Source organism: Centrocercus urophasianus, unplaced genomic scaffold (assembly GCF_019232065.1).
Source record: "Centrocercus urophasianus isolate 14NV4802_14NV808 unplaced genomic scaffold, USGS_Curo_1.0 seq_316, whole genome shotgun sequence".
Classification (NCBI taxonomy): Eukaryota; Metazoa; Chordata; class Aves; order Galliformes; family Phasianidae; genus Centrocercus; species Centrocercus urophasianus.
Genome location: NW_024884885.1, coordinates 62,971 through 74,428, shown reverse-complemented (window position 1 = coordinate 74,428; position 11,458 = coordinate 62,971). Strand labels below are relative to the sequence as shown.

Below are 11,458 nucleotides of genomic sequence, written 5' to 3'. Positions count from 1 at the left end.
TGGATGCTGCACGCTGTGCCCCCTCTGGGGCTGATTATTATTGCTGGGGTGCTGCTGGGGAGGGCTGTGGTGCCCTCAAGGAAGGCCGGGCAAGGAGCTGGTGCTTGCTGAGCTCCTCGTTTTGCACCACACCACTCAGCACATGACCTGCACGGGGTGCAGAGCCATAGGAGGAGGGGCTATTGGGCACAGAGCTTAGGGCTCTGGCCATGGGGTGCAGCTGGGGCGATGCCAGGAGGCTGGTCCTGCCCATCCACAGGCACCCAGCAGCAGCTCTGTCGACGCCCAGCTAGTGGCACGGCTTGGGGGGGACCCAGGGGTAGGCTGCCCTGCTGCCTGAGGCTGTGGCACAGCGTGCCCACCACCCTGCACTGCTGCCCAGCCCACAGCCCTCAGCCATGAGGCCAGCGGGGCCAAGTGCCTGACTGGCACGGTCAGGGCTATGTCCCGCTGCAGGGTGGGCATGGTGCCCGTGGCCCCTTGCACAGCCCTAAGAAGCTCATTAGCGATGCTCCCGCCTCCTGCCCACCGTCCCTGTGGAGCAGGGCACTAAGTGCAGGCTCTAATGGTTGCGAGGCTCCTGATGGGCCGCGCTGGAGGCGGGCGCAGGAAGGGCTGCGGTTTCTGCCTCAGCTGCCTCACCCCAGTATGGCGGGGAAGATGCTGGGTGGGCTCCTGCTCCTCGCTGCAGCTCCTGGCGTCCTTGGCACAGGTATGGCCTCTTGCCCGCCTCCTGAGGTGGGGGCAGGAGCCACGCATCCCCCACGCTGCTCCTGGGCTGCATCCCCTGGGTGTTCCCCGTGTCCCCGGGCGGAGCCGTGCCGCTCAGGGCCGGGGGACGATGGTCTGCACTGGGGGTGCTGGTCGTGCAGAAGCTGGTCCTGGGCAGCACGTGGGGTGGGAAGAACTGGGGGAACCGGAGCTGGGCCAGGGCTGCTCCCGCCTGCATTAGCTCACACAGGCGCTACGCCCCCGGCCCCGCTGCTGCCACCGCAGCCTCTTTACAGAAGCTGCACCTGTGTGAGGGCTATGCGGGCCCTGACGGCCGCTACCACCCCGGCTTCTACTGCCCACGCCTGACGGACCCGGCCACGCACCGCTACTGCTGCCAGCCCGGCCCCCACGCCCTCAAGGGCTGCTGCTCACGGCTGCGCGTGGAAGCGCTCACCGGGCTCAATATCAGCGGGCTGCCCGCGCCCGGCCTGCTGCGGTGAGCGGGGCGGTGCGGGGCGGTGGCGCCGAGGAGTGCCCGGTGCTGATCGTCCCCGCCCCGCAGGCACCCCCTGGCGCTGCCCTTCGTGGGGCTCTACGGGTTGCTCGTGCTGCTCCTCGTGGCCCTCGACCTCGCCCACTTCTACCGCACCCAGCGCTGCGCCCTCGGCCGCCGCCTGCCCCGTGCCCGCTGCCTGCCCTGCCGCTCCCCCAGCCCCGCAGCCGCGGCACCGCGCGCTGCCGGCGGAGGGGCGTAGGGTCCCGGTGCCCAGTGCGGGGTGGGGGAGGGCAGAAAAGGGGCACGGGGAGGGAGGGGGGAACGAGGGGATAAAGGGGCCGGGGGGGGGGGCGGCGGGGTGGGGCCCCCCGGGGGCACCGCGGGGGGGGGGGCGAGGAGGCGCGCGGGGTCACGGCGGGTCGCGCGTGGGGTCACGGGGGGGGCGCTCTCACGAGGCCGCACGTGGCCGGCGAGCGCACCGCCGGGCCGCAGGGGGGCGCTGTAGGCCCTGCGTCGCCACACCGCCGACGCCCTCCGTCACGTGATGTGGAGTCGCCGTCCGGGTTCCCCCGGCGATGGGCGGTGACGTCACGGGCGTGGCGAAAGCGGCGAGAGCGGCGAGATGGAGGAGGCGGTGAGGGAGCGCCGGGCCGGGGGGGGAACGGGGCGGCCGGGGGAACGGGGCCAGCGGGGGGCCTCGTCGGGCTCCGTGCGGGTCTCGGACTCTGCTCTATGCCGTCCGGTGCCGTTGGCAGGTGACGGCGGGGCAGCTCCGGGAGCGCGGCAACGCGCTGTTCCAGGCCGGGGATCACGGCGCGGCCCTCGCCGCCTACACGCGGGCGCTGAGCCTCTGCCAGGCTGAGCCGGAGCGCGCCGTGCTGCACCGCAACCGCGCCGCGTGTTACCTGAAACTGGTGAGAGCGGCAGAGCGGGGAGCTGCCCGGCGGGACGGGGCGGGACGGGACGGGCTCGGCTCTGTGCAGCGCTGCCCGGCGGGCCCCGGGACGGGCCGTCTTCCCTCTGCGCCTCTTTTCTCCCGGCCCCACTGTTTGTGTCGGGGGCTGCGGGCGCCCTGGATCTGCTCCTCGGGCGGCCCCGGATCTCTGGTTTCCTGTCGGGTTTGTGGGGCAGAGTGCGGCGAGATGCAGGGGCTCGGGTAGGGGCTCAAGAAGTGTCGAGGCGACAGGGACTGTTGGGGACCCCGTGTGGGCCATGCTGTGGGAGGGGCAGGCATGCTGCTGTGCTGCTTTCCAGTGCTCCATGGCATTGTTTCCATCCCTAAACTCCGCGGCTGTTTCCTTGCTCTTTCTTTCCGAAGCAGTGGGCAAAGTGGGTGGGGGTGAGTGCAGCCACCATGGCAGCGTGCTGATATTTCCTTCTCACTGACTCTCTTTGCAGGAGGATTATGCCAAGGCAGAGGCAGATGCATCTAAAGGTACTGTCAGGTGTGGCAGGGGACCACCTTCCACACGCTGCTCACTGGGGCAGGCTGGAGCAGTGCGGGGCCTCTGTGACGGCTCCCTCACCCCTCTGCAGCCATTGAAGCCGATGGCCGGGATGTGAAGGCGCTGTTCCGTCGGAGTCAGGCACTGCAGAAGTTGGGCCGTTTGGACCAGGCTGTCAGCGACCTGCAGAGGTGTGTGAGCCTGGAGCCCAAGAACAAAGCCTTCCAGGAGGCCCTGCGCGCCCTGGGGAGCAGCATGCATGAGAAGGTGAGGAGTGGGTGGTGCGGGGGCTGCTGTGTGCCCTCTGGGTGCAGTAGGTTCAAGGGAGCAGCGAGGGCTGAGCTGCGCTTCCCAATGTGCCTCAGATGAAGACCATGTCCTGTACGGACTCGAAGGTGGAACAGATGTTTCAGATTTTGCTGGATCCCCAAGAAAAGGATGTGGACAGGAAGCAAAAGGTCTGAACTCCAGGACACACAAGGTGGCTTGGGTGGAAAGAACTGTACTCTCAGGTCAGCGCTGCTGGCTGAACTTTTCTGTCCTCTGGAGGTTGGGCTTCCTGCCAGCAGAATACCATCCTTGGAGACTGGGAGTGGTGATTGGGTGCTTGTGGCTGCTTTGGCTGCCCTGTGGGCTCCCTGCTGGTGAGTTCCCTGTGTGCAGGGAGCTCTGTTCTGGTGGGCTGGTGACCCAAATGCACCTCTCCTTTTGCAGGCTGCGCAGAACCTGATTGTACTGGCACGAGAAGAGGCTGGAGCAGAGAAAATATTCCAGAGTGATGGAGTGCGGCTCCTGACGCAGCTGCTTGACACAGCCAAGGCTGACTTGATGCTGGCGGCCCTGCGCACCCTGGTGGGGCTGTGCTCTGGGCACCGCTCCCGGGTAGGTTACACCAGAGCCCAGCTCTCCTGTGTGAGGAATCCTGGAGCAGGGGGTGTCCACACTGGGAAGGCTGTGAAGTTTGTCAGGCCAGGGGACATTGCTGTCTGTGTCAGGCCACAGCCTGACAGTGGAGCTTTGATTTGTTAGTTGCCAGGCTTGAGCTGTCAGAGTTGATAAGGTGCTGGGGAGTGCCAGTTTCCTCAGCCTCCTGAAAATGCCTCTGCTTCCACCTACAGTCCATGGCCATCTTGACAGAGCTGGGGTCCTCGCGTCTTTCAGCAGTGCTGGGTGTGGAGCACGAGCAGGTTTCCTTGGCTGCCTGCAACCTCCTGCATGTGATGTTCGATTCTCTGAAGGAGGGGATGCAGAAGGACTTCCGTGGCAAGGAGGATGCAGTGGTGCTGGGTGAGTGCCTGCTGCCCCAGCTGACTGATGTGGTGCACGGAGGACCGAGGGAGCTTTGTCCTGCTGCTTACATTGCCGCAGCTCCCTTCCATGGGGCCTGGATTAATGTGACCTTGAGATGGGGATCAGGAGCCCCTTGTCCCGACACCGTGGCTTGCCAGCCTTACTGTGATGGGGTGAGGCCTGTGTGCAGGGCACTGACTGCTGGCACTGTCTCTCCTGGAAGATTCCTCCAAGGAACAGAAAGTGTTGATCAAGGACCTCCTGGAGCTGCTATCTCTGGAAGGGGCCTCTGCTCACGGCCGTGACAATGCCCTTAACTTGCTCATCAAGGTGGTGCCCAGGAAGTCACCAAAGGATATCAACAACAGCATGAGCCTCTGGGTGATCGACCAGGGTGAGTGAAACAGGCTGCACCTCACTGGGGCAGCGCACCCCTCTGCCTTGGGGTGCTGTGTGCTTTGGTTCTTTGTACCTCATCAGGCACCTGAGCTCTAGGTGCTCCTAGGCCTGAAGAAGATCCTGGAGGTGGGAAGCACTGTGTGTGGGGCTCCGGGCAGCCTGCCTGTGACAGAGAACAGCAGGATGAGTGCCTCGGTCCTTCTGAGTAAGCTTTATGATGACCTGAAATGCGATGCCGAGAGGGAGAACTTCCACCACCTGTGTGAGGACTACGTGAGGTGAGCCTGGGGTTCCCTGGGGATGCGTAGGACCGAGTCCTTCTCGGTCAGGAGCTTTTTGCTGCTGTTTCTGTCTCCACTGTAAGTGACAGCACTCCTATTTCTGGACTTATTGCTTTTACTGGTGAAAGTGGAATGCAGACCACCTGCGACCTGCAGAGCTTGGGGTCTGTCAGGGGAGGGCTGCGAGGGGCTGGAGGCAGCATTTGGGATCAGCCTCGTCCTTCTGAATGTTCTTCCACTGCAGGAGCTGGTTCGAGGGGCAGGAGCTGGCTGGGAAGCTGCGGGCCATCCAGACAGTGTCGTGCCTGCTGCAGGGCCCCTCAGAAGCTGGGAACAGGGTGCTGGAGCTGGAGGGGATCATGGACAGCATTCTGTCCCTCTGCGCCTCCGTCCGTGAGGCCCACCAGCTGGTAGCAGTGGAGGCTCTGATCCACGCCGCTGACAAGGCCAAGCGTGCCTCCTTCATCACTGCCAACGGGGTCAGCCTGCTCAAGGAGATCTACAAGCACAGCGAGAGGGACAGCATCCGCATCCGTGCGCTGGTGGTGAGCGCAGCGGGGCGGGAGGAGCGGCTGCACCGAGCTGCTGGGCAGGGCTGGGCTTTGCTGCCATCTTACTGGCTGGGGGCTCTTACAGCTCCGTCTGGGACATCGCGGCCTTCCCCGCTCTGACTCTCTGCTTCTGGCCACAGGGGCTGTGCAAGCTGGGATCTGCTGGAGGCACCGACTTCAGCATGAAGCAGTTTGCCGAGGGCTCCACGATGAAATTAGCCAAGCAGTGCCGCAAGTGAGTGCTGAGAACTGTGGGCTGTGATGGGAGCAGGAGCTGGGCGGGCGCTGCAGCGTGGGCTGACGGGGGCCATCTTGCAGGTGGCTGTGCAACGAGGCCATTGATGCCGGCACGCGGCGCTGGGCTGTGGAGGGCCTGGCTTACCTCACATTTGATGCCGACGTCAAGGAGGAGTTTGTAGAGGACAAGGCAGCGATGCAGGCCATGTTTCAGCTGACAAAGGTGATTGCTGAGCACTGTGGTGGGGGGACCTGTGTTGGGGGAATACTGGTGCTGGAGGAATGTGTCCACCTGCCCCTCCTGCTGGAGAGGGTCGTGGGGCTGTGGCTGGGGTGTGTGGAGGGGCCTGGTGCTGCTGACTGGGCTCAAGCCCGTGTATGTCCTCTGCCGTGGCTGCAATCAGTGCTCGGTTACCTTTGCAGTCAGAAGATAGGAGCGTTCTCTATGCTGTTGCTTCCACGCTGGTGAACTGCACCAACAGCTACGACCACGAGGAGCCAGACCCACAGATGCTGGAGCTGGCCAAGTATGCCAAGCAGCACATTCCAGAGCAGCACCCCAAGGTGAGGGGGCATGGCTGGTGGCTGATCTCAGGAGCTGTGGGGACCCACAGCCCCACGGGAAAATGTGTGGGTGGGACAGAGGTGTCTGAAGGTACCGCCTTGAGGCCTCTGGGGAGATGGCAGCATGGTCCAGGTAGCAGCAGCAGCAAGTTGTGTGCCAGCTCCAAAGTGAGTGGTGGTCCTGCCTCTGGGACAGGACAAGCCAGACTTTGTGAAGCGACGCGTGCGGAAGCTGCTGACGGCTGGTGTGGTGTCTGCTCTGGCCTGTGTGGTGAAGAGTGAGAACCCAGCACTGACCAACTCCTGTCGGGAGCTGATCTCCAGGTATGGGGCAGAGCATGGTGGGAGCTGCCTTGAGTTTGCCCTGCCTGCAGGCTTGGTGCTTCTGGTGAACCCAGGCTTCTGGGAGCAGAAGGGGGTGTGTGGGCATCCAGTAGTGCTTGGGCTCAGTGTCAGTTACTGGGTGGTGCTGGTGCAAGTCCTCAGTTCCAACTACTGCTGCCCTCTCTGCAGGGTGTTCTTGGCCCTGGTGGCAGAGGCAGAGGACCGAGGCGGTGTGGTCGCACAGGGAGGAGGAAAGGTGAGCTGATGGGTGCTACAGTGCCCCTGGCCTGCTCTATGGGAGGTCTGGAACTCATACGTGAGCCTGGGAGCAGCTGAGGCTGCTGTGACCTGGCTGATGCATCTTCATCTGCAGGCTCTCATCCCGCTGTCCCTGGAGGGCACTGAAGTGGGGCAGACCAAGGCAGCTCAGGCCCTGGCAAAGATCACCATCACCTCCAACCCTGAGATGGCGTTCCCTGGAGAGCGGGTCGGTGTCACGGCTGTGGGCTGGGGAATGGACCCGCCCAAGGGACGGTCGGAGTATTGCAGGGCAGCAGAAGGGGCTGTGATGGAGCCTTGCTGCTGCTGCTGCAGACAGGCACCTGTCTGCCTGGGGAGGCGCTGGGCTGAGGAGGCGCAGTGGTCTCCATAGTGGCCTAACCTTCTAGGCCTGGTTGTGTGAGCTCCTCTGCCTTTCTACTGTGCTCAGCCCCTGCTCTGCCAGGGGAAGAGTTTGAGCCCGGTGCTGCTGTCTTCCACAGATCTACGAGGTGGTCCGGCCCCTGGTCAGCCTGCTGCACCTCCAGCGCTCAGGCCTGGAGAACTTTGAGGGGCTGATGGCACTGACCAACCTGGCTGGCATCAGCGAGCGGCTGCGGTATGGGCGTGGGGCAGGGGCTGGGCTGTTCCAGCTGGGGGGAGAGGGCAGGGGGCCAGCGCAGGGCGTGAGGCCCTCATTGCTGCCTTGCCACAGGCAGAAGATCCTGAAGGAGAGGGCTGTGCCCATGATCGAGGGATACATGTTTGAGGAGCACGAGCTGATCCGCCTGGCTGCTACCGAGTGCATGTGCAACATGGCCATGAGCAAGGAGGTGAGGGTCGTCTTGGCCGAGGGCGCGCAGCCCCCACTGTGCGGCGCCGCACTGTGAGCCCCCCCTCGCCTGCAGGTGCAGGAGCTGTTCCTGGACGAGGGCAGCGACCGCCTGAAGCTGATGGTTCTGTACAGCGGGGAGGAGGACGAGAAGCTGCGGCGGGCGGCCTCGGGGACGCTGGCCATGCTGACAGCGCTGCACCCCCCCATCTGCAAGAGGATCCCGCGGGTGGTGAGTGTGGGGGCTGCCTGCGTGCGTCCCCGTGTCCCGGGCTGCCCGCGGGGGCGCCCTCTGCCCTGCGGCTCGGGGTGGGGGGGGGGTGCTGCTCTCTGAGTGCGTCACGCCGTGCCCGCAGACGGTGCACTGGCTGGAGATCCTGCAGGCGCTGCTGCTGAGCCCCAGCGCCGAGCTGCAGCACCGCGGGGCCGTGGTGGTGATGAACATGATGGCGGCGGCGCGGGAGGTGGCCGAGCAGCTCATCGCCAGCGAGATGCTGGAGATCCTGTCGGTGCTGGCCAAGGACAAGGACAAACCCCGAGTGGCGCAGGCGGCCCAGGAGAGCCTGGAGCGGGCTGTGTCGTACGGCCTCATCGAGCCCAACCCGCGCCAGCAGTGATGCTGCCCTACTCGGGCTCACCGCGCTGCTCGGGTCCGCCTGCGGGGGGGCGGCACACCGCAACGCTGGGGCCGCGCCACCGCCACCGCCTGTGCCTTGCCGGCCTTCCGCCGCCGCACGACGCACTAAAGCTGCTCTTTAACGACGGCTCCGCCTCCCGTCCCTCCGGCCCCGCCTGCTCCCTTCCGCCGCCCTCCACGTTCTCCCCCCCCGCCATGGCGGCTCAGCGCCGTGCCTGGTTCTTGTTCGGCCTCAGCGCCGAGGAGGCGGCGGGGGATGCGGGGCCAGGGCGGCACCGCCTGGAGCCGAGCGGCGACGGCATCCGCCGCGTGTGGCCCGCGTGGAGCTACGCGGTGCTGGAGACGGGTGAGCCCCCCCCGGCCCCGAGTCTCCTGTGCGGTGCCGTCCTCTGACTCCCCTCGGTGCTCGGTTCCCCACGGGGTTCGGACCCTCCCGGGCCGCTGACCCCGCCGCTCCCGCAGGCTCCGGGCTGGAGGTGCTCAGCGCGGGGCGGCGGCGGCGGCTGCCCGAGGACTGCGAGGCGGCGCTGCCGTCGGAGACGCACGCGGTGCTGCTGAGGGGGGCGGCGGTCGAGGCGTGGCCCCGCGCCGCGGTGCTGCGGGGAGAGCTGCGGGGAGAGCCCGCGTGGAGCCGAGCGCTGCCGCCGGGATCGCGCCCCGCGCTGCCTCTGCTGCCGGACGGCTTCGTGGCCCCGCGGCCGCCCTTCTACACGGCGCTGCCCGGAGCGGTGCCGCTCCGCGAGTTGGCGCTGGGACACGAACACGTCGTGGGGCTGGGAGCGGCCGGGGAGGTGTACGGCTGGGGAGGCGGCAGGTGAGCGGGGCTGCGGGGGGTGCGGGGAGGAGGCGCGGCGGAGCCGTGCGGCCGCGTGGGTTCGGGGCTCCGTGGCGGCCGTGGGTTATTCGGCGCTATCAGATAACGAAGCGATCACCTGCTTAGGGAGCCGGCTGAGCGGTAAGCGCACCCGTTAGCAACCCGAGCTCCCGCTGTTCCTCGTGCTGCTGCTACACATAAACACTGACTGCAATGAGTAACTTCGGTCTCGGTTCTTCGTTGCGCCCTGCGGATGCTGAGTGCCCCGCTGCGGCCCGGCGTGGCTCTGGGTCGGAGGGGGGGCGCTGCCCGCGCTGGGCTCGAGGTGCCGCTGCTGTGCCCAGCAGCGCTATGGGAAGGTTGGGTTGTTGATCTCTGTGCCGCTTCCGCGAGACAAGGCCATGGGGATGATTCTCGGCATTCAGCAGCGCGGTGCCAGCAGGACCGGCTCCTCCTGCAGCACTCGGGGTCGGTGCAGTGCAGTTTGGTGGCTGTTGTCATGGGCAGCGGTTGTCATAGCAGACAGCGTTAGCTCAGTGCTGCTTGCATTTATGGATATTAACATTGCTGTTTCCTTTCCATTAAAGGAAAGGTTTCTGCCCCTGGTTTGTGTATTTCAGAGGGCGGTGAGGCGCCCAAGCTCTGGGCACAGAGCCGTGCTGGGCCTGGGCAGCTGCAGCCATGTGGGGCTGACAGCATTGCCCTCAGCAGCCCTCACCCAAATCTGATCGCTCTCTTTTCCCCAACCTGTGTGGTAACTGTTGAGTCACGGCCTGACCCACCAACAATCACCTGGGGAAACGACCGGTCAGCCCTGGGAGCACAGGTGAAGGCAGTTAACTGCAGGGCAGGAAGGGGTGCAGCCTGACTGCGCCTCTCTTAGAGCTCATTTAAGGGCTGATGCCACTGGGGAAGGATGTCTGCTTGGAGATCTGTCCCTGGTGGAGTTCTCCTCATGAGCCCAGACCTTCAGGAACAGGAATGGGTGAGCACTTTCCTTTTTCTTCATAACGCCATTCCATTGGTCCCTTTGCTACCACACTCCTGTATTGCCCTTCCACCTCACTGGTGTTTCTGATTATAACACCAACCCTTCTCTCCAAATGGGCTTCTTGGTTTAGTAAAGCCCTTTCTGCTTCAGCAGCAGTTGTGACAATCACAGCCTCTGCTGCTTTGCTGTATGCCGTGTGCTCGGTGCGACTGCAGCCACGACCCGGCACTGTGCTTAGCACTGCTGCCTTCAGCTGCCTGCTGGCCAGCGCTGCCTCCAGCTGAGCCCAAACCCGGCCCAGCAGGGAATCCCCCCCTCCAGGTCTGTACCCAGGGGCTGAAGGGGCGGCTGCTCGGAAGGAAGCTCAGACAGCAGCGGTGTGATGTGTAAACTCAGGGCTTGCTTCACCGTTGTGTCACGCATCACTGGGTTGCACATAGCTACTGCACTGTCAGCCCCTTAGGGCTGAGCTGCACACAGCTGCAGAGGGGTAGCAGGCACGGGGCGAGGGGTGGTGGGGGAAGCGTGTGCCTGCGCCCTTCTGTCTGTCCGTGTCTCCCTGCAGGCATGGGCAGCTCGGCCACGGCAGCCTGGAATCCGAGCAGCAGCCGCGGTTGGTGGAGGCTCTGGGCGGTCTGCCCGTGAGGGCGGTGGCAGCCGGCGGGTGGCACTCGGCCTGTATCAGCGGTGAGGGGCTCGGCGCTGCCCGGGGGCACGGGGTGGCAGCTCGCACCGTGCCCTGAGCGGGACGCGTCCTGTGCAGATGGCGGCGACCTCTACGTGTGGGGCTGGAACGAGTCGGGCCAACTGGGGCTGCCCTCCCGGGCGGTGGCGGAAGAACAGGCAGAGGATGAGGACGTGGGTGCAGGTGAGGACGCCGGGGGGCTGCGGCAGCGCTGGGCTCATCTGTGGGGCTGAGCAGTGCTGTGCGCAGGGCCCGAAGAGCCGCCGCTGCCTGAGGAGCCGCCAGGCCCTGCCTTCATCTCCATCCAGGCCTTCCCGGCCCTGCTGGACCTCCCGCTGGAGCCGGCGGTGGCTGCAGTGAGCTGCGGCTCACGGCACACGGCTGCGGTCACACGTGAGTGCCGGGGGTGGGGGGGGTCCTGCTGCCCCGGCTGGGGGCTGATGGCACCGTCCTGATTGCAGGAGGCGGAGAGCTGTACACCTGGGGCTGGGGTAAGGCTTTGGTTTCACTCCTTTATTGCTCACTTCGGGGTGGTGTCTCAGGGGCGAATCCCTCAGCCCCCAGTCTGCACTGCTCTGCCCGCAGGTAAATACGGGCAGCTCGGGCACGGGGCCCGTGCCAGCTGTGACCAGCCACGGCGTGTGGAGCAGCTCTGGGCTGAGGGGCTGCGGGCGCAGGAGGTGGTGTGTGGGCCCTGGAGCACGTATGTCTGCGTCCTGCAGCAGGGAGGGACGTGGGGCTCCCCCCTGCCCTGCACGGCCCCAGCCCTGCAAGCTGGAACTGAGCCTGGGAGGCGCCAGGAGGAGCTCAGCCCCTGTCCTTGAGCTCAGTGCTGGAGCGGTGCTGCTGCCCATTGCAGCCCAGCGAGGGGCTGCTGCTGAAGATAAGGCAGAATTAATGTATTTATTAAATGTCATTTTTTTGTAACAGCGGCAGTAGT

The 11,458-nt window shown here is 65.3% G+C and overlaps 3 protein-coding genes across 3 annotated transcripts; all 3 read left to right on the top strand.

Moving 5' to 3' along the window:
- Positions 1–648: 648 nt before the first annotated feature.
- LOC122166097 (protein shisa-like-1) lies at positions 649–1,469 on the top strand. Its single transcript, XM_042829608.1, has 3 exons — positions 649–712; positions 997–1,210; positions 1,277–1,469. Exons 1-3 carry the CDS (start codon positions 649–651, stop codon positions 1,467–1,469), a joined length of 471 nt encoding a protein of 156 aa, XP_042685542.1.
- Positions 1,470–2,033: 564 nt separating this feature from the next.
- Positions 2,034–8,008, top strand: UNC45A (unc-45 myosin chaperone A). Its single transcript, XM_042829639.1, has 19 exons — positions 2,034–2,124; positions 2,609–2,645; positions 2,747–2,922; positions 3,021–3,113; positions 3,370–3,537; positions 3,774–3,942; positions 4,169–4,339; positions 4,451–4,622; positions 4,870–5,170; positions 5,317–5,411; positions 5,495–5,636; positions 5,837–5,977; positions 6,174–6,301; positions 6,491–6,557; positions 6,675–6,788; positions 7,063–7,178; positions 7,275–7,392; positions 7,468–7,623; positions 7,748–8,008. Exons 3-19 carry the CDS (start codon positions 2,911–2,913, stop codon positions 8,006–8,008), a joined length of 2,424 nt encoding a protein of 807 aa, XP_042685573.1. The 5' UTR covers positions 2,034–2,124; positions 2,609–2,645; positions 2,747–2,910.
- Positions 8,008–11,445, top strand: RCCD1 (RCC1 domain containing 1). The gene is made up of 7 exons (XM_042829640.1): positions 8,008–8,374; positions 8,491–8,842; positions 10,399–10,520; positions 10,597–10,701; positions 10,768–10,911; positions 10,980–11,009; positions 11,104–11,445. Exons 1-7 carry the CDS (start codon positions 8,008–8,010, stop codon positions 11,340–11,342), a joined length of 1,359 nt encoding a protein of 452 aa, XP_042685574.1. The 3' UTR covers positions 11,343–11,445.
- Positions 11,446–11,458: the final 13 nt, after the last annotated feature.

Excerpts from the sequence above, each read along its gene's own strand:
- UNC45A (XM_042829639.1), top strand. Across the intron at positions 3,943-4,168 it reads GGAGGATGCAGTGGTGCTGG|ATTCCTCCAAGGAACAGAAA; the intron begins GTGAGTGCCTGC and ends CTCTCCTGGAAG. Across the intron at positions 4,340-4,450 it reads CCTCTGGGTGATCGACCAGG|GCCTGAAGAAGATCCTGGAG; the intron begins GTGAGTGAAACA and ends AGGTGCTCCTAG.
- LOC122166097 (XM_042829608.1), top strand. The coding sequence starts at position 649 with ATGGCGGGGAAGATGCTGGGTGGGCTCCTGCTCCTCGCTGCAGCTCCT. Across the intron at positions 713-996 it reads TCCTGGCGTCCTTGGCACAG|CCTCTTTACAGAAGCTGCAC; the intron begins GTATGGCCTCTT and ends CTGCCACCGCAG. Across the intron at positions 1,211-1,276 it reads CCCGCGCCCGGCCTGCTGCG|GCACCCCCTGGCGCTGCCCT; the intron begins GTGAGCGGGGCG and ends CCCGCCCCGCAG.
- RCCD1 (XM_042829640.1), top strand. The coding sequence starts at position 8,008 with ATGCTGCCCTACTCGGGCTCACCGCGCTGCTCGGGTCCGCCTGCGGGG. Across the intron at positions 8,843-10,398 it reads TACGGCTGGGGAGGCGGCAG|GCATGGGCAGCTCGGCCACG; the intron begins GTGAGCGGGGCT and ends GTCTCCCTGCAG. Across the intron at positions 10,521-10,596 it reads GCACTCGGCCTGTATCAGCG|ATGGCGGCGACCTCTACGTG; the intron begins GTGAGGGGCTCG and ends CGTCCTGTGCAG.